Source organism: Peromyscus eremicus, chromosome 4 (assembly GCF_949786415.1).
Source record: "Peromyscus eremicus chromosome 4, PerEre_H2_v1, whole genome shotgun sequence".
Lineage (NCBI taxonomy): Eukaryota > Metazoa > Chordata > Mammalia > Rodentia > Cricetidae > Peromyscus > Peromyscus eremicus.
In genome coordinates this window covers 146785885-146806996 of record NC_081419.1, presented here as the reverse complement: position 1 = coordinate 146806996, position 21112 = coordinate 146785885, and the positions used below count along the sequence as shown (strand labels likewise).

The window sequence follows — 21112 nt, the reverse complement described above, 5'->3', positions numbered from 1 at the left end:
GGCAAGGCCCTTCTCCCACTGGGTCCATGGACCTGACTACAAGAAGCTCCTGTTTACACATTGCCTGTGGCCGACATTACCAACTGTCACACACCCGGGGGTGTGAAGCATTACCGCTTATCCTCTTACCATGCTGGAGGCCAAGGGTCCCCATGAGACAGGTTATGGCACCTCCAGACAGAGCCTTCCTTCCTTCACCAGCGATGCCATCCTGTGCTCCAGACCAATGTTCTCTTCTGGTCTCATGGCTTCTCATGGGCTCTGTCGCTTTCTGATCCGCTTTCCTCCCACTTACAAGCCCTGGACCCTAGGTTGCTCCTGTTGGCCATATCCAGGTCCCTTTAGTGATGGTTACTCTGCGGGAGGAGTTGTCCTGTCCCACCAGCACTTTTGGGGGTGCTTTTCACCCGTTGGATCTTCAGTGTGAAGGCCCAGGAGCTGAGAGTAAGGGAATCAGAAGGCCAGTTGTTTTGACAGAGGGGATCCAACTGGCTAAGTCTTGTCCCTGATGTGATGGTTAGCTTTGTTAGATTGACTCCATCTACAGTCACCTGGAAAGGGAGTCTTAGTCCGTGATTGTCTAGATTAAGTTGGCCTGTGAGAATTATCCTGATTATGTTCATTGGTATGAGAAGACCTGCCTCCTGGGGGTGGTACGATTCCTGAGGTAGGGGGTTTTGAGCTGTGTGAGAGAAGTATGCTGAGCACAGACATGCACATATCTGTTGGTTTCTGATTATGGCTGTGATGTGGCCAACTCTCTCATGAGCCACTGCTGCGACTTCCTCAGACCCGTGCTACAATGGACGACTGCAACTTGAAACTGTCAGCTAAAGTACCCTTTTCTCCCCTAAGTTGGTTTTGTCAGGGTGTTTCATCACAGCCACAGGAGATGAAACTAAGACACTTGGTCACTCAGTCTCATGAGCAGAATAGCATCCCTCTTGCCAGCTCCTCTGGCCAGGCAGGATCATGGGGGTCCAGCAGCAGCCACCCCACTTGTCTCTTCCCACCACTCTCCAGAGCTCCTGGCTCTCCACCAGGACATAAGCCCCACATCTCTCCACGGCAAGCACCTGCAGAGGGACATATATTTACCTCCAGTCAGAGGCCACTATGGACTTTAAACACACACAGCTTTTTGCACGTCAAAATATTGGTAATGGTGAGAAGCCAGGCAGACGTTACAGTCAATGATCTAGCGGCAGTACTTCCTGGGAGTGAAGCCAGGGCTCGTGTGGTGGGCTAGCACTGTACCAGAGCCCATCCCCAGCCCTCTCTGACTTGTACTTGGAGACTGGGCCTCACCGAGTTGCCTGCCGGACTCCAAGTTCTGTCTCAGGTCAAGTAGTTGGGACTAGGAGTGCACTCTCAGGCCCTTAGGCAGGACCAGTCACCCATGGCCCACTGTCTCCAGTTTTTGTGGGATTAAAAAAGAGCTGTGGAAGACCCTCAGTGCTGGGAAAGGTGACTGTCCTCTCAGGGCAGGACATCACACCAGCCCCTCACTCAACACTGACGCAGGGATGGTGTGCGGTTCACACAGCTTTCCAGGGGCTGACAAAAATAATAAACTTGGAACTTAGCATTGATGCTGGGATGGGATGGCTATTTTCCTGAGGGTCAGGGAAAGAGGGGAGTGGGATGAAGGGAATCAGCAGGCCATCTTCAAAATATTTTATTATAAAACACAGTACAGGGCTCATCAACAGTTCCCACCCAACACTGTCAAATACACGCTGCTGGACGACACAATGTCCAAACGATTGGACTTCAGTGAGAACCTCAGTCCCTTAGCGTGACAGGGCAACTGCAGCAGGGAGTGGAATGGAGAAGGCAAGTCGCCAGGATGCTGGGCTAACGCTGCACAGATCATCAGTCCCTCCAGAGGGGAAGAGCCACGTCCAGGACTGCAGGCCACCCACAGCTGCAGCCCAGATTTGGGCAGAGATGACCTGTTGTGGACAGGAAACTCCAACAGCCCCCAGCTTCAGGCCACTACTTCTTATTCCTTGGCTTTAGTTCTTCAGCTGCGTTACGCAGGAAAATGTAATTTTTCTTTTGGGGATTATAAAACTCATGTCCCTAAAGAAGGGGGAAAAAAAAACCTCCAATGATCTTAGTATTAAAGACAACAGCTACACTCACACCAAGTCTTGCTCTGAGAAGGTAGAGTTAAGGATGAGATGTTAACAGTCCTGTGTTATACATGACCTCTACCCTCAGAAGTCAGAGAGCCAAGACCTGGTCTTCTGGGTACTGGTCCCTTTATGACTTCACTGCCAAGACAACTGCTCAGGGTCCCAGGCTTAGCATTAGCCCTGACTAGAGGTATCACATACAGCCAAGCTCACCCATGATACTTTATTTTACAAGAGAGGACCTATTCCCCAGAGGGGGCACCTCCCAGGAGAGCAGAAGTCAAGGGGCATCAGCGGGTGGGGGCAAAGAAGGGCTCTGTACCAAAGCCCCCATCTGGGTCTCTTATGTAGATCAGGCTGGTCTTGAACTCAACAGAGCTCGCCTGCCTCTGCTACCCCAGTGCTGGGATTAGTGTGCACTCAGCTGTGGCTCCACTCTTTAAGCAGTATTCAGAGAGTAAGCTTCCTCCTCTCCTGGGTTATTGTGTTTAGTGCTCTGAGCTCAGGGTAAAATGCAGGCTTTTTCTTTTTGCCTTTTCTTTGGCAGTGCTGGGGACTGAACCAAGGGCCTCATCACAATGCCAGCACTTTGCTACTGAGCTATACACAGCCTGCTTCAAGTTTGAAGAGGGTCTTGTCAAGCCGCTCAGGCTTTGTGATCCTTTGCCTCAGTCTCCCGAGTGATGCAACTGTAGTGTGAACTACCACTCACAGCAAAATGCAGTGTTTTTTAAAGATTTGTTTACATGTGTGTGTGGCCATGCACGTTTGAACCTATGTAGGTTCACCACATGCCTGCAGTGGCCAGAAAAGGACACAGACAGCCTGGAACTGGAGCTAGAGACAATTGTTAGCTGCCATGAGGGTGTAACTCTGGCTAAGCCTGGAAACACACTAAAGAGAAATGGGGAGCCAGGAGGCAGCAGCTGTGCAGACTGGAGCCTCAGGAATGCAACACCTACAGAACCCTGAGGCTGCCCCTTACTGGAAGAGGAAGACTGGCAAGATGGCAGGAGCAGCCTCCAGAGGAGGCCTTGAGCAGCTGTGGGAAGCAGAGCTAAAGCATTCACCAAACAGGAGGCTTCCAGAGCTGACAGGGAGACCGAGCACATCTCAGCACCCAGCTACAGCGTGTAGACACACACGGGAAGTGGATGGATGCCGAGAAGGTACTGAGCAGGTTCTCTAAGGCTGGCATGTGTGTGCTCTCTGACAAAACAGAGAGAGAACAGTGTAGAGAAATGGAATAGGAACTTGTGTAGGGTAGGAAGGAAGGAACAAAAATTGAGACAGATGGGCAAGCCACCGTGAGTGGGACTTCATCAGAAACAAGGAGAGTGGGAAAAAGCACTTTACAGCAAAGGGCAGAGAAATGAAAACCATGAGGAATGAACTGGAGGCATCTCCTCCACTAGACTCTCTATAAGGTCAGAGTTATGGCCCCAAGACCACATATATCACCACCTGCAATGCCTCAAGATGCAGCCAGAACCCTGCCAGCTCCTTACTCTCCCTGTGCAAACCAAATGATGTCACCAGAGCAACACCTTGGTGACCCCTCCTCTCCCCAGCATGCCCATGTTTTGTGTCCAAGAACAAGGAGGAGCTCACGATGGCTCTCCTTGACAAAACATTCCCATTGTGCAAAGATCTGACTGAAGATGACACTGAACCCCACACCGAGAGTCAGGCTGCTGCTCCCTGTATAGGGAGGTGGCAATGGCCTGGTTAAGGGTGCTCAAGTCCAAGAGGAATTTTCAATTCAAACTCGGGCCTTTGGCCCTAGAGCCTGAGAGGGAGGGCCCAGAGCGGGCTTGGAAGTCCTCACCTTGGACCAGTCATAGCTGGAAGCATAGGCAAATATGTTTCCGTTGTGATTGAAGCAGCAAGCCGCTATGGGCTGGTCTAACTGTTCCGAAGTCTTCAGTTTTGTTCTGGCGTCTTTGTCCCAGAAGCTGAACCTACCATCAGACCCCACAGTGGCAAGGGTGCCGTGGACAGGATGGAAGGCAATTCCGTTCACCTGCAAAGGTTGATATGCACAGTGAGAAGCAGAAGCAGGTTGCTGCCAGTATAGCTCCCAGCTCAAGTCAGGAAACCAAGCACATGGGCACATTTCACTCCTTAGCCATGCTGCCTAAGGCAACTGGCAGCTCAGAACTAAACCCACCTCAGCAGCTCCCCAGATAGGAATTCACATTTGCACCCACTTGCTGCACCAAGCCATAACCTCAGCAAAACGTGTGGGATTTCTTTTAGCAAACAAATTTCTTGAACATCACTATGTGTGGAAATTGTCTATGGACACCCACAAGGCAGAAATGCCAATGCCCCATGTCACAAGCTCACATTCCAAGCACATCTAGAACAGAGCCATTCAACAGATGTGTAAAGAACGCTCAAGTCCTGCAAACACAAACACAGGCTCTTCTAGGACTTGTGGTCCCAATGCACTCAGAGAGCCAGCTCAAGTCTAGTTCCAGGGTTTTTTTTTCTCTTCATGATGGAGTGCTGCCGGAACGTACTGCATAGATGTCTTGAGGAGCTGAAGTGTTGGTGCCGTTGGATCGATGGCATTTGAAGGTGAAGTTATCTTTGGCCCTGAAAAGCAGAGGACATCTCAGTTTCCTCTCAGAACCAGTTGGGAAGAGCATCCCAGGCAGTTGAGTGTCACTTACGGGTTTGGAGGGTTGATGTAGTGAATGGCAACTCTGCCCTCAATACTTCCCAGAGCAAAACCTGTCGGCTTGTTCTGTTTGTCTTTAAAAATAGCCACACATCGATGCTACGATTAAAATAAAAGGGGAAGGATCATTATCAACATGTAAGTAAATGTTAGTTAATATGAACAAATGTTACCCTATTTTTAGGTTTTGGAAGAACCCAAACCATGACTCAAATACAAAGGTATTGTTGTCTCCCCTACTCTCTAACCTCCCTAAGCTCCAGGACCCATCTGTGCACAACTGAAGCGGCCCCTATTCAGCACAGCTCTCCAAGCCCAAGGCTCCAGCCCTGCTCAGCTGTGCTCAGAGCAGGGTCTCACTTTGATCAGCGGGCACCCTTCAGGTCAGACACCCAATGTCTGTCCTGTTTCCCTAGCCAGGAGGCAGTGTAGCAGCCAGTCCTCTTACAGGGAACCCTGGACAGGTACACACAGCAAAGTCAGTATTTTGGTTATCACATGTACAAGGACCCGGTTAGGCTGTTGTCCTGTCCTGGCTCACTTTGGTTACTACACCAGCCCCTAAGTTCATCCACTGTGCAATGACAAGCTTCCTTCATTTTAGGGGTGAACACCCACTCACTTGGCTATCATGAGCCTACTATACTAAAAGGAGTCTTTTTTTTTTTTTTTTGGTTTTTCGAGACAAGGTTTCTCTGTGTAGCTTGGCGCCTTTCCTGGAACTCACTCTGTAGCCCAAGCTGTCCTCGATCCGCCTGCCTCTGCCTCCCGAGTGCTGGGATTAAAGGTGTGCCCCACCACAGCCCGGCTAAAATGAGCATTCTTTAACATCTTTCGTTTGGTTTTTGAGACAGGGTTTCTCTGTGTAGCCCTGGCTTGTTGTAGAATATTATTTTAAGGTATGTTACTTTTGTTTATGTTGCATTTGTTTAACTCTGTGAAGCTGTGTTACTTTGCCTGTCTAAAACACCTGATGGTCTACTAAAGAACTGAACGGCCAATAGCAAGGCAGGAGAAAGGATAGGCAGGGCTGGCAGGCAGAGAGAAGAAATAGAGGAATATGGGAGGGAAAAGAGAAGTAGTCAGAGAAGGAGTATGACATTAAGGTCCAGCCACTCACACACAACAAGCCACAGGATAAGACTAAGACTTACAGAAGTAAGAGAATGGGAAAAGTCCAGAGGCAAAAGATAGGCGGGTTAAGTTAAGGAAAGCTGGCTAGAAACAAGCCAAGCTAAAGCCAGGCATTCATAATTAAGAATAAGCCTCCATGTGTGATTTATCTGGGAGTTGGGTGGCAGGTTCCCCAAAAGAGAACAAGACTGGCTGGCCTTGAACTCAGAGATCCACCTGCCTCTGCCTCCTGAGTGCTGGGATTAAAGGCATAGGCCGCAGCTGCCGCTGCCACCACCACCACCAGGCCTGATTTCCTTCTTAGAAGCTTCTGAGCTGACAGTAATTCTACTTGGCTGTGCCCTAGAGCCTCAGGCACTTTGGGCCACTTTCATGGTGCAGGAGCTTTTGCCATACCCTCACCAACAGTTGCTATCTTTCTTTCTTTTGTGTTTCTTGTGCGCGCGCGCACACACGCACACGCACACGCACACACACACAGTGTATATGTACAGACACAGGATAAATGCACAGGAACCAGAGAAGGATATCAAATGTCCCCTCTCACTTTCTGTGTGTTGTGTTAAGCCAGGGCTACACAGAGAAACCCTGTCTCAAAAACCAACCATTCATTGCTGGTTGCTTCCTTCCAATGCTGAAGCTTGTCTGATGTGGTCCCCTGGGTTATTCTCTCTAGCTCCCTTGGCACTGAGGTTACAGTGTACATTAGCCCAGGCCCATCTTGTCACATGAGTGCTGGGATCTGAATTCAGGTCTTCGTTATTGTACAAGTGCTCTCAACCATGGCACCATTTCTTAAGGCCCCACCTTCTGACTTTCTGGAAACAGTGGCCCCCATGTAGGAAGTGCTGTCTCAGGGCTCTCCTGGGATCACATACCTGCCGGCCAGGTCGTTCTCTTTGGAGAAATTTTGAATCGGGCCATTGGTTTTGCTACAAATTCTTCACACCCTTTAAAAGGTAACCCCTTAACAATACAAATCCCTCACTAGTCTGTTCCCTGTAGGTTTTTCATTGCTAGTTGTTTCCTTCCTATGCTGAAGCTTGTCTGATGTGGTCCCCTGGGTTATTCATTTCTTGCCTATGTTTTTGTGTGTCATATGCAAGAAATCATTGCATACAGTTTTATGTAACGGCTAGGAAGACTTGGGATTGGGGGGTGTTAGGAAGAGCGAGAAAGGAACTGGGGAAGCCTGCTGGTTGAGAAGGGAGAGAAAGGTGACTCAAGAGTGACCTCTATTTGAAGGGCAAAGGGCTCCGAATTCCTGATGGCAGTGCCACAGGGACTTACCAAATGCTTTCTGTGATGCCATGGGCACAGGGCTTAGTGGAGAAAGGGAGAAGAGTGGGAGGTGTGGGGAGGAAGACTCTGAACTGTGAAGGGAAGGACCAGAGATGGTTCTGGAAGAGGCAAGGATGGCCTGCTTCCCAGGATGAACCAGACTAGGACATGCTTTAGTGAAGTGCTAGAGAGAAGACTTAGTGATGGACTATGTCAGGTTCCTGCAAAGGTTCACCATGGAACCAGCCTCCAGAGAACCTGGCCAGCACCCAGAGGAGAAGCTGCATGTGCAGACAGACCCTGCAGGAAGAAGGCTAGGATGGTTCAGCCCTAGACACAGGCTAGGAGAAGACCGAGAGCAGGGAAGCAGAAGGCCTTGCAGGACTACGGCCAGGGTAGGGCTGAACTGGAGCGACAGAACTGGTTCACCCAGATGGGCTGGGAGCACTCAGTAGCACTAAGCCACTTGGGGGGGATTTTTTGGGGACAGGGAAGTCTGGCTTAGCCATGGATGTAAGTGCTTACGTAAAACTGTGCTTGTTTCTTTTTTCCTTTTTTTTTTTTCAAGACAGGGTTTCTCTGTGTAGCCTTGGCTGTCCTGGAACTCACTCTGTAAACCAGGCTGGCCTTGAACTCACAGAGATCCGCCTGGCTCTGCCTCCCTAGTGCTGGGATTAAAGGTGTGTGCCACCACCACTCCACTCTTTGTGTGTTTCTTTAAATTCACTTTCTCTGAACATATCAACAAGCTTTTTCAAAACAGGTACTGTATACCTGTGCCCCATACGAGCACCATCTTGCACGCAGCAGGTGCCAAATGTATGTTTCTCAACGGTCTCTGACCCACCTGGTGTTTCAGTGGAGACTCTATCCTCCTGAACTCAGAAGGCTGATTCTCTAACTGGTAGACAATCAGGCCTCTCTCTGCAGTGGCCACCACGGCCATTGGGTATATCTGGGGAACAGAAGAAAGATACACAACACTTGACATGAGAACAACATTTTAGTCACAAAATTCTAATGTTTCAAAAAGTTTAATTCAGTGGTAGCAATGTATTTATGAAAACACAGAGAAACCACACCTGTAAGCAGAACACTCACACAGATTTGTTTTACTCTGGGTGGTGGGGATGTTTTGGGTTTTGTTATTGTTTGTTTTGCTACACAGCATAGGCTGGTATCTTGAACCCTGATCAAGACTGGCACATTGTTACCATGACCTTTAGAGTTTTTTTTTTGTTTTTTTTTTTTTTTTTAAGATTTATTTATTTATTACGTATACAGTGTTCTGTCTGCATGTATGACTGCAGGCCAGAAGAGGGCACCAGATCTCATTACAGATGGTTGTGAGCCACGATGTGGTTGCTGGGAATTGAACTCAGGACCTCTGGAAGAGCAGTCAGTGCTCTTAACCTCTGAGCCATCTCTCCAGCCCGACCTTTAGAGTTTTTAAACTATAAAATGTGGATGCTTAAAAAGTATTCTGAGACACCAGTGAGAATGGATGGTCATCTCCACCCCTTCATATGATAACAGCCTATATTTCAGTGTGTTTTCTCCCTGTCTTTGAGTACCCGATGTTTCTTTCCTTTTTGAGACAGGGTCTCACTATGTGCACCTTTGCTAGCTTGGAACTCGAGCTGTAGACCAGGCTGGCCTAGAACTCAGAGACTGTCTTGCCTCTGCCCTGACAACTGGGATTACAGGCATAAGCAAACATGCTCGGTCAGGTATTTTCTACATACAGTTTGTGAACATCAGCCCCCACTGTGCACTTGTCTGAGGATGGATCTCCCCACTGTGGAATTACCTGGGTAGTTGTAACAAACCCTAAGACTTAAGTAGACGTGGAGAAAGCACTTCAGTTTCCATCCCACTCAGGCAGTCCCAGAGATCAGAACCATCCACAAAGATCTCTGCATTCTTCTACCATCACACCATGCTGTCTCCCCACATGATGGAGGACAGGCGACTAGGGGCACACGCTCAAACAAATGTCTAAAAGTCCAGTGCTTTCATCTCCAGTCCCAATGAAAACATCCAGAACGCAGCACTTAGTACTATAGGACAAAGGCAGCCCCAAATGTCTGTACGAGTAGTCTGCTAAAGTCGAAGGCTTTCCATCACCTACAAACCGCAGGAGGCCACAGAGAGCTGCATTTGCTCAGCTGTTGGAAAGAAGTGAGGCTCTTTACTTACCACATCTGCACAGTAACAGCGCTCAGGGAGTTGCAAGACCATCATAGGATTTGACGACCGGGTATCCCAAAACTGAAAGCCAAGAGGAGTAGCAGTGAGAGACTGCTGAGGGCTGACATCTGCACGGACTGACAGCCAACTTCAGCGTACAACCCCTCCACCACACAGCATACCTTCAGAGTCTTATCCCAGCTCCCCGTCATCACACAGCTGTAGTTCGGGGCTTTGATCCAATGTATAGTCTTAACAGGAGCATCATGCTGTTAAAAGACAGACACCAGGGAGACACTTGAATAACCAGAGCAATAGCTCTAGTTGTGGAAATTCAAATACTAGGTTATATTCAACAATAACAAATCAAAGGGCATTTTAGTGCTTTCCCAGGACCCAAGGGTGTTACCCAGGGGCTTGTACCTATGATCTGTCCCTAACACAAGCTTACCCTCACTCATAATTAACTGTGACAGTAAGGCCCTTCCTGAGAACTATCTAGAAGTATCTAATGGGGACTGCTACTGGTGCTGCTGTTTACTAAGATGCATCACTGAGGAGGCTGAGAGATGCCTTCAGCTGAGGGCTGTGAAGCCCGTGTCAGAAGCCTCCCTACCCTTCACTACAGCGGCTCTGGCAGGGCCTTCACTACTCTCTGGTCTTCACACTGAGACCCAGCCTGCTGCCCACGGTGATAATGCTCCGCGGCCACATGGCAGGCACCAGCCAACACCCGCTGAAGGACAAGGGAACAAGTCACACACAGGGGCTGGAAGCCAAACGGGTCAGGACTGTCTGCTCTTGTCTTTACTAACATTTGTCACCACTTACGTGGACATGGGAGACCTGTGGCAAAGTCCTCTGCGAAATCTGGTACAAGTGCGGGTGCTTATAATGTAAGCCAGACTGTTTAGTGCTGTCTCCTGAGCCCACCCACAAAGACTTCTCACCTGTGCTATCTGGATGGCCTGGTTGCTGTTCAGGTCCCACATCTTGGCTGTTTTATCACACGATGCTGTGAATACTTTGCTCCCATCCTAAAATAAAACAGACAGTCTGATCAAGGAGCAAAAGTTAAGTCTCCATGACACCCAAGAGCTGGGTCTTGCATCTGCTCTGCATTTTCCTATATTTAAGAGCTAGCACACAGTAAACTAGTCTTGCAAGTAATACAACTAGAAACTGACTACTAAGAGTTCACGTAGAAACAGGATCTCTGAGAAATCAAGTGGTGCCCAGCGGTGGTAGCACATGCCTTTAATCCCAGCATTTGGGAGGTAGAGGCAGGTGGATCTCTGAGTTCAAAGCCAGCCTGGTCTACAAAGGGAGTTCCAGGACAGCCAGGCCTACACACAGGAACCCTGTCTCGAAGAAAACCAGGAAATAAAACAAAAAATCAAGTGGCTTTGAAAGCTACAGAATGAAAACCAAGTGTCGGCTGGCGAAACACTCAATGGGTAAAGATCACTGCCAAGCCAGACAGATCAAGACCCACACAGTGGTAGAAACATCACCACCACCATATACACATCACACCCACAAATACAAATACAAACAAACAAAACCAACTTCAGCTCACTGTATATCCAAAGACACAAAAGGCTTCAAGAAATGACATAAGTCCACTTTACTGCCATACCAAACCTGACCAAAACATTTTAGCAGAAGGATTTCTTTTACCTCAGAGCTTCTCAGCAGCAGAGGGACAGCACCTGGGATCCTCACCTTTCACATCTCGGCATCCTCAGGTATTCCATAGGTATCTAGCTCTGCCTCTATAGCTCACATCTAATATCTAAGTCTCATACGTCCAAAAGGTTCCACACCCTTCAAAAGTAATGCACTGACATACATGCAGGTGAAACATCCATACTCACAAAAACAAAACCAAGAACCTATGTAGCACTTCACATTCATGCCATAACACACATCGCTAATAATAATTTAAAAAAAAGGGAGTTGGGGATTTAGCTCAGTGGTAGAGCGCTTGCCTAGCAAACAAGGCCCTGGGTTCGATCCTCAGCTCCAAAATAATAATAATAATAATAATAATAATAATAATAATAATAATAATAATAAAATAAAAACCACCAACCAAACAAAAAAATAAGCAGGATGATGGGGTGGAGGCACACCTTTAATCCCAGCACTATGGAGGCAGAGGCAGGTGGATCTCTGAGTTCAGTGCCATCCTGGTCTACAGAGAAACCTTGTGTCTCAACAAAGCAAAATGAAAAGCCTTAGAACAGGCTCTGTACACCTGTCACAGAACTCTTATCAAGCATGCACATGCCCAGAAAGGGAAAAGGTCCTTCTCTAAGGACAGGAAAAGGGAAGGAAATAAATCCTGTATGAGCATTTGGAAATGCAGAATCCCCAGTGAAATAGTCAGGCTACAAGGTTAATACCCTTAACTCGAAATTCTGACAGGCTCTAATCTTGAGTGCTACCACAATCCAACTGCCTACCAAATTCAAAAGCTTTGGAAACCAAGACACTTCTGGCCTTAAGCATTTTGCTACAAAAGGATAAATCTGCTGAGATATTGGGAGCTCGGAAAGTTAAGGCATGTAGATCTCTGAGTTCTGTGCCAGCCAAGGCTGCACTATGAGACCCTATGGTGGTTTGAGTGAGAACGGCCCCCATGGGCTCTTGCATTTGAGGTTTCAAGCCATTCTCAGTGTTTCTGCCTCCTACCTGCAGATCAAGATGGGGACCTCTTAGCTGTTCCTGCTGCATGGGCTTTTGCTCTGCCATCATGGACCCTAACCTAAGTCATACGTTTAATTAAACACTTTCTTTTAGAAGTTGCCTTGGTCATGGTGTTTTGTCACAGCAATAAAAGAGTAACTAATACAGACCCTGTTTCAAAAAACCAAAAGGAAATTAGACATACATCACTCCAGCAGACGTCGAGCACTGGCCCAGTGTGCATCTGCTGGGCTTTCGGAATCGTCTGCCCGCTATCTTGTACTTCCCAGCAGCGAACCTGTAAGAATAAGACAGGTTAATGAGAACAGGGCGGTTCCTGGTCTCTGGTGTGCACACATCCAGTATGGTTCACTGTAGGCTTCTTGCATCAACCCAGCTATCTGACTTTCAAGAGCAAACCAAGTGAAATGTACAAGCAAGCAGTTCACTTCCTACTGCTGAGCCACAGAAGCAAACAAAGGGTACCGCTCACACCTAACACCACAGCTAAGCTGCTTGCTCAGCAGTCACTCAGGCCTGAAGAAGTCCATCTTTCTACTATAATGCTTCTGATATCGTTTTCTTATTATACATTTTGCAGATTTTTTAACTGTGGTTAGAAAATAAATTCCACCAGAAAGACTAGTTAAGTTCTATGCATTCAGACTTCCCTCAATGCACACATATCTAAAAACCAAAACGGAAAACCGGAGGAACACAAGGTGGGACCCTATGCCTCTTTACTTCTGTAGCTGCAGTTTTCTTCACCTGCATTCTCACCCTGTCCATCTTTGAATGGACTTCTAACTTGGTTTATTTTTTTGAGGTAAGGTCTCTCACATAGCCCAGGCTGGCTTTGAACTCACTATGAAGCTGAGGATGACCCTGAACTTGTGATCCTCCTGTTCCATCTTCCAGGGGCTGGGATAACAGGTGTGTGCCACCAAACCTGCTTTTCTTCTAATCTTTAAACAGCAAATGAAATGAGTAAAATAAGCTTGCTCACCTTCACATCCTCCCTGCTGCAGGCAGTTTGGAATCTTTCCCCAAACTCTTCTATATAGCCAAGTCTGGTGGTCCTATACATCAGTGCCAGGTCTTACCGAAGTAGGCCCCTTAAACCTGGGTTTTCTGTGGTCCTGGGAATGGGACACAGGGCCTCACACAGCCCTGGTCCTGAGGACACCAAGCTTAGCTGTGCAGATCTGTGCCCTGGTTACACACACACACACACATCCACGTGAAGCCGATGTCCTGAAGCACAGACATGAGCAGTCTCTAACTCTGGGGACGTGAAGAGAAGTATCAGGCATGTCCCTCGAGTTCCAGATGCAGAGTCAACAGGACAAAGGGCTTAAATAGAAAGACTTGTCAAGAGCTGCTGCGACTAGCCTGGCTACCAGCAGTACTTAGGCTCCAGCTTGCCCCCCTCATACTATGACTCATCAAAACTGCTTACTTTTACAAATTTGGTAGGGGAAAAAAAAGGAGCCTACCATACACACTTCTTTCTGATCATGAATGTGGCAGAGTGGTCCTGATCTGCTGTTGTGTGGAGCCTCCTGACACCTACGCCCATTTCTCACGTTTTCCTTCATGCACTCACTGAGCTTTAGTGTACAAAGTGGCTAATAACAGTCTGAAGAACCTGCCCTGTTATTTAAAGTCTTAAAGGTATTTAAAGTTCAAAATTCACCTGAAGAACATTTGCTGAATGCCAAGAAAGGTTCTTAACAAACAATATAAGGCCAGGCAGTGGTGGTGCACGCCTTTATTTCCAGCACTTGGGAGGCAGAGGCAGGCGGATCTCTGGGTTCCAGGCTAGTCTGGTCTACAAAGTGAGATCCAGGACAGCCAGGGCTACACAGAGAAACAAAACAAAAAACCAAAAACAACAATAACAAAAACCCTCAAACAAACAGTATAAATAGTGCAGCTGAGTCAGGAATGGGGAACCTTTGGCAGTGCTGGGCTGTGGTGCTGCCATTCAGAAGGACACACAGCTTCTACACCATGTCTTAGAAAGGGCCATACCTTACCCTCGACTCACTCACAGACAGAATGCCTGAGAGGCACTTACATCATTAGCCCATGATCCCGCAATAAGGAAATTCCCTGGTAAGGTTGGTGGGCTGAAAGACAGACAACCGATGCTATCATCAGGAGAAGACGTTACTTCGATATCCTGGGGAGGAAGGTCAGAGTTAAAGAGCACACATCATCATCATAATAAGGCAGCTTCCCTTCTCACCAATCACCCAGCACCTCGAGCTCATCTCTCCTTGCCTTCAGAGCTAACTGGATCTGACCTTCCCTCACTTTGATCAAAAACAGGAATAATAAGCAGGTCAGGGAAAATACTAGAGCTGCTGGCTTAGAGTCACGTTAATGAAAGGCACAAAGACAGCATCTGCACAAGGTGGCCCCCACCTACTCCAAGTGTTTGGCCAAGTTCCCCCCTCCCCACCCCCCAGTCCTCACTTTCCGCAAACAGAACAGTGCTCAGAGACTGTTCAGAGAGCCACACTAAAATTATGCAGAAGTGGCCAGTGAGATGGTTCTGGTTTAAGTCTGTGTCTGCTGCAGTTCTCAGCTGGCCCTGGGAAGCTTTGGCTTTCACAGGTAGACTGGACAGTTGCGGCAAGCTGAAAGTGAGGACAAGATACGAATTCTGCAGAGGATGAGTTTTGTGCTCCACTGTTTCTCAGCTTCATCCCACAGGCATCTTCTAGGCCAGCCAGAGACCCCCAACCCCACCCCGCTTCTCTTCACCCCACAGGAGGCTCCCAGGCTCTCTGCCTCTCCAGCTGCCAGCAGTACAGGGCATGTGGCCTGACTCTTTTTGTACTCCCTTTGAGGATCTGGGTGATACCTTCATTGGGTTGTGATTATCTGTGGTTGTGCTCCCAAACATGCTGGTCCCACCAGTCCCAAATCCAGAGGCTGACCCAAACAGACTCATGTTGGCTGTAAGACACAAAGTGGAAGATGTTGAGGACAGGCCCTCCTTAGGCGATACAGAGCAAATGGCAGAGGGACGAGCACTCTGAAGCTAAGCCAGGCCTTGCTCTTCAGTAGAGGTTTAAATATGCAGCAAGTAGAATGTCTTCTGAAGGAGCCTTTTTGCCTAGCACAGTACAATCCCACGCTCAGGCACAGGGAGGCCAGCCTGGTTTATAGAGTGAGTTCCAGGACGGCCAGGGCTGTACTGATCCCGGCTCATAAACAACCTCTGGCCTTTTTAGAGCAGTTTTAGCCTCTACAATGGAGGGAGAATTCCCCACACTCCTCTCTATTGGAACGATGCCCTTGCCAGCACTAAGGCACCAACACTGACATGTTATGGCATCTTAGTCAGCAACCAGGAGAGAGCCATTCACTCTCCAGAGACAACTGCACACCAGGCACCCAGCAGGAGGCAGAAGGGCCTCCTGAGTTCAAGGTCCCGTCCTGGGAGCTCCCTTCCCTCCTGTACTCTAGGTCAACGTCTACATGAAGCTACCCAGAAAGAACAACCAGTCCTGCCAGGAGTCCCACCGTTTCTTCTGAGGACTTTAAGAAAATCAATCCACTTTGGCCCACTGAGTACTAAAAGGCCTGGTGTGACAATATAGATTCAGAGCCAGCAAGAACCCTCACCATCAGGCTTTTCTTGAACATTACAGTCTCCCAGGCCCACCTGTCACTCTCTTTCCTGCTGTGCAGAGAGAACAGTGCATATTCTCCAGGGCTGCTCTGAGATCCACACTAAATTATACAGAAGTGGCCAGGGAGATGGCTCAGGCAGTAACGATATGTGATGTACAAGCCTGGAAACCGGAGTCTAATCCCTTAGGATCTGACCACATGTGGGCTATGGCATGCATGCCCACACACATAAATAAATAATGCAGAAATAGGTTGGGGTCAGCCAGGTGAGGTGGCACATGTAATCTCAGCACTTGGGAGGTAGCAGCGTCAGGAGGATCAGGTCATCCCTAACTAAACAGGAAGTCTGAAGCCAGCCTAGTCTACAAGACAATGTGTTTAAAGAAAAGAAAAACATTTGTACGGTCTAGCACATGCTGAATGCAATAAACAATATCGTTTCCAAGGAAACCATCTGTGCACCGTAGCTCTTCTTTCATAACACTTCGATCTGTTACTAATTGGCAAACTTTCACACCCAGAAGTCTACCAAGTCAGCCACCTTTCCAAAGGGAAGCTAACACCCTTTCAATCCACTTGCCAATAAGGGTTGCTTCCTTAAAACACAGAAAGGGGAAACTGCAAGGAATTTTGGGAACACGTTTGAGTTCCGCTGGCTTTATAACAGACCAAAGGTGAGAGCCACAGTTAGCACGTTCACATCTACGATAACGACTAGTGAGACAGGGTTGTTGACTACAAACCTGCCTGTACATGGAGAGTTGCACTGACTCACAGGTTTCCTGCTTGCATGAGCCAGCAAAAGAAGGACAGGGCTTCTGTACAGCTGTGTGGCTTGGGAATATGAATTAAAACTATTTTCCCACCTTTAAACCGGAAATACTAATCTCTGCTTCCTGAAGTTAAGAAATTCACTCACTTTCAGTTTCAGTGCTTGAAACAGCAAGCTCCTCTACTGTGTAAAGATTTATCTTGAAATCAGTGTGGGTATGTGCACGTGAGTGCGGTGTCCACGGAGGCCAGAAGAGGGCTTCGGATGCCCTGCAGCTGCTGGGGGCAGGCGGCCGTGAGCTGCCGGAGCTCGGGCAAAAGGCGGAGCCATCTCTCCAGCCCAAGCATCTATGAGGGATGTTCTGTTGGGCTTTTGAAACAAAGTCTCATGCAGCCCGGGCTGGCTGAAAACCTACTCTGTTAGCTCAGGATGGCCTTGAACTCCGGGCCTCCACCTCCCCAGTGCGCGCCCACGCCCGCCGGGTCGGCCGCGCCCCTCCCTCCCGTCTGGGCATCCACGGGCACACCCGCCGCCCGCCGTGTCTCCCTCGCCCTCTCCCCACCTCCGTGGCCCGGGCGGCGCGCGCACACGCACACGGACGGCTGCCGAGGGGCGCAGCCCGCCCGGCTTCGGTTTCCCCACGAGGCCCAGGCTTCGTGACGGAGCGCGGCCGGCGGGGACCGGGTCTCACCGCGCGACAACCCGAGAATTGAGCACGCGGAGGGCCGCGAAGCCACGAACCTGCTCTGACCCGGGGCGGAGGGGGCGCGGCCAGGAGACCACCCCAGATCTCCGAGTCGCCTCAAGCCGGTGGAAACGGCCCCGTTACCACAGAGGCACCGCGCACGCGCCACAAGCCACTTCCGGGACTGCCCGGAAAGTGTCGGGGAACGATGTTCCTCCGGGCTCAAGGCGGATGCACATGCGCAAAAGCTCTATTGAAGTCAAGGGGAAGTCCTAATGCCAGGAGTTTATGGATTGGTGGAAAGTCGGTCTTGGCAGTTGCCAGACAACTGGTTGAGAAAGGGAGTTGTTTTCACTTGTACATTTATTGTTGTTTAAAAGCCTCGGATGGTAGTGGGGTTGCAGAGGTGGCTCAGCGGTCAAGAGCAGTGACCTCTTTCAGAGGTCCCAGGTTCGATTCCAGGCACTTAGTTGACGATTCACAGTTCCAAAGAGAACCAGCGCCCTCTTCTGGTCTCTGTGGCCACTGCACGCACGTGATACACAGACGTGCAAGCAGTCAAAATACCCATCCATATACATAGTAAAATTTTAAAAAATGAGTTCATCAACTCATGTCCAAGGCTATCCTCTGAGAGGCTGCCTACCTGCTTGCCCACTGGAGCATCCCGAGCAGCATGATGATGATGCCTACTTACTGGGCTGTTTGTTTATTTCTGTGCCTGGATGTTTTGCCTGCATGTATGTGTATGCACCACATGCGTGCAGAGGCTAGAAGAGGATGTAGGATCCCGAAACTGGAGTTACAGTTGAACCATCAAGTGAGTGCTGGGAACCGAACCAAGTGCTCTTAACTATGAGCTTGAGTCCCACGAACTGGTCTGTATTAAGCTGGCCTGAAACACCAGCAAAAGACTTGCATTACGGAACATTCCATATAGAATGTTAAACGTGTCAGGCAAAATGACGACACAATTAGCTAGACTCCAGACTGAGGATTCCAATGAGCCAATCAAGGAAAAGTAGTTTTAGAGACAGAGAAAGGCTGAATGTCAATAATGAAGAACAAAATGTGATTGGTAGCTACAAAATTACTTTTTTTGTTGGGCAACGGCTGGCAGGCCTTCAATCCCAGCACTCAGGAGGTAAAGGCAGAGGCAGGCAGATCTCTGTGAGTTCCAAGCCAGTCAGAGCTACATATAGTAAGGCTCTGTCTGTCTCCAAAACAAACAATTTGTGAAATTTAAGGCAGAAACAGGGTCCCTGGACAGCAGAGTAGAAACCGACATTGGCTTACTTGTTTTAAAGGGACTTCAGTATAACGCAGTCCGAAACTGGCCTGTCTAGAAAACTTCTGATGATTATACATTTACTGTTTTTCCCCTGAAAAGTCGAATTACAAGTTTCAGTTTGGTTACATGGAATTTGAACATGGGCGACTACATTTCGGTTTGTAGTCGTGTCTGTTCCTGTTGGGGTCCAGTGAGAGAGTTGAGTCCAAAGAAGTGGACTCCTCTGGTTTGTGCCTCACCAGGGACTGTTCCTATGACTTTCCCAGGAGTACTTCAGACACAGGGTATGTGAGGCAGAGGTGATCCGGACTCCTCTGTCTCCCTAGCCCTCCTGATCTCTAAGAGTTCATTAACTAGCAAGCACAGTATACTCTCTATGAGCACAGCTGACAGTGGCCGAAGAGGCTTTGCACTGACTTCTACGCCCATCAAACACAGGACAGCTTTCTTCAGGGCTGTGGTCCTTGCAGTCTTATGGGCTGTGCTGGGCAGTCTATGTCAACTTGACACAAGCTAAAGTCCACGAGGGAGGGAACCTCAACTGAGAAAATGTCTGCAGAAGATCAATCAGGCTGTAGGCAGGCCTGTAGGGCATTTTCTTAATTAGTGGTTGACTGGGGAGGGCCCAGCCCATTTCGGGTGGTTTCATCCCTGAGCTGGTGATTCATGGTTCTATAAGAAAGCAGGCTGAGCAAGCCATGAGGAACAAGCTAGTAAGCAGCTCCCCTCCATGCCTTTGCATCAGCTCCTGCCTCCAGGTTCCTGTCCTGTTTGGATTCCTGTCCTGACTTCCTTTGATGATGAACAGTGAAGTGGAAGCGCAAGCCAAGAAAACCCTTTCCTCCCCAAGTTGCTTTGGTCATGGTGTTTATCACAGCAATAAAACCACTGACTAAGACATGGGGTTTTGCAGTCTATGGAGCCAGCTCCAAATAGTTATTAATAATCTCTCAGACAACGTGGGAAATCACATCAGGTGGAGACGTCATCTTTCTCCCCCACCCTTATGTTTCCTAACATCGGCCTCTCCAGCCCTTTGTCTCACAGGCTGCTGACTGTGAAGCACAGGTCTGGGGCTCCAGTGTCCTCAAAGCCTGCTGCTCACCACGTGGCTGCTTAGCACTGCGAGGCTGCTGTGTATGTCCTGGGTCCACTTGCTCCACGGCCTTCTCTTAGAGCTTTAGATTCATGGCATTTTGTAAATGTAGATCCAACATGTCTAGGGCGGGTCTGAGAACCCACATCTCTACCACCTTTGCAGCTGAGGTGGACCCAAGACCCCACAGAAGAGTCCAACCAGGCTGTTAGAATCACTGGGAACTTTAAAAAACCTTCATGCCAGGATTCCACTCACAGACCTCTTGATTTAGTAGGTCTTGGGTGGAACTCAGAAATTATTTTTTAAAATCTCCCCAGATAATTCTGAGATACAGCCAAGAACCCTGCTGCTTAGGGGATATAATGAACTGGCTGCTGCTGCACATCCCATCAGTACAGCAACAGCAGGTTTACCCAAACACAGCAGCTCACATTCTGTGTCCGTTTCTAACCTATTTTATGCAGACACATACTTTATGTGAATAATCCCACTCCATCCTCACAACGGTGTGAAGGACTCGATCATTATTGCCCTCCCTCATCATGGCTGTGAGATAGAGATGAGGATGTGTTCCCCACCCCAGAGGCAGTGAGTGAAGGGAACCTCAAAGCCTGGCTGCACACGAGAGGCAGTATTGCCTCTTCACTAGCCTAAACACTACAGGGAGATCAGTCATCTATGTACTCAGTATGGGTAAAAACTCACATAAAGCCTTCAATCCTAGCACTCTGGAGGCAGAGGCAGGCAGACCTCTGAGTTTGAGGCCAGCCTGGTCTACAGAGTGAATTCCAGGACAGTCAGGTCTACACAGGGAAACCCTGTCTAGGAAAAACAAAATAAAACAAAGCAAAAAGAAAAACCTCACATAAAAACCTAAATACTGAAATTTTGGCTGTGACTATCACCCACATTGGTGAAGTTTCAGGAGAAAACTCAGAACGGATTGCATTTTATAGTACACTTCCAAGAGACTGGATGTGCTTATAAGTTTAGTTTCAGCTAATTTTTCAACTTAAATGATACTTAATTTTGACATTTTAATTGGAAAGTTCTCATAGGCTGGCTTAAGGTTTGCTAGCAGTTTTGGCAGCCAAGTACAAACTCTTGGGAGTGGGGGTACCCAGAACAAATTAGCTCATGAGGTCTCAGAAGTACTACCAGAGGTCCTCCTGTTTCACACATCTTCTTTTTATGAGTCTTACACTTTTCCATCTAGTCCTTTTAAAAGTGACTTGAAAATAATTTTAAGGAAATTCCCACTCAAAAGAGTGGAAGGATTTGGATACTCAGCAAACATTTGCCAGCAGGGGGCAGCCTTGGCTTGTCCTAGGGGGCTGTAGTCGCGTCTCCCAGACAGCCCATTTAGGGACAGAAGTCAGTGTTGCTCCATACTGCCTTCTGCAGACATCCAGCATCAATGTTGATGTACACATGTGCCCTGGTTTTTAGAGTGTCTTTTCTCTCCGGCAGCACCTAACAGATACTGGCCTCACT

At 48.5% G+C, this 21112-nt stretch overlaps 1 protein-coding gene across 4 annotated transcripts; it reads right to left on the bottom strand.

The window, feature by feature from the left end:
• Positions 1–1662: 1662 nt before the first annotated feature.
• Positions 1663–18112, bottom strand: Rae1 (ribonucleic acid export 1). Of its 4 annotated transcripts, none has more exons than XM_059262001.1 (12): positions 17875–18112; positions 14996–15090; positions 14204–14308; positions 12329–12421; positions 10383–10469; positions 9615–9701; positions 9442–9513; positions 8090–8197; positions 4820–4926; positions 4667–4742; positions 3970–4164; positions 1663–2085 (listed from the first exon to the last, which is right to left on the bottom strand). In XM_059262001.1, exons 2-12 carry the CDS (start codon positions 15083–15085, stop codon positions 1999–2001), a joined length of 1107 nt encoding a protein of 368 aa, XP_059117984.1. In that variant the 5' UTR covers positions 15086–15090; positions 17875–18112; the 3' UTR covers positions 1663–1998. The 4 variants fall into 4 exon arrangements, with proteins under 4 accessions (XP_059117984.1, XP_059117982.1, XP_059117985.1 ...); XM_059261999.1 differs by lacking the exon at positions 17875–18112 and adding an exon at positions 17285–17421; XM_059262002.1 differs by lacking the exon at positions 17875–18112 and adding an exon at positions 17106–17214.
• Between the last annotated feature and the right edge of the window lie 3000 nt (positions 18113–21112).

Bases quoted from the DNA above. Each gene is read 5' to 3' on its own strand.
- Rae1 (XM_059262001.1), bottom strand. From the start codon at position 15,085: ATGAGTCTGTTTGGGTCAGCCTCTGGATTTGGGACTGGTGGGACCAGC. The intron at 9,514-9,614 runs GTATGCTGTGTG...CTTGGCTTTCAG, and splicing joins GCTGGGATAAGACTCTGAAG to TTTTGGGATACCCGGTCGTC. The intron at 4,165-4,666 runs GTACGTTCCGGC...CAACCTTTGCAG, and splicing joins CTCCTCAAGACATCTATGCA to GTGAACGGAATTGCCTTCCA.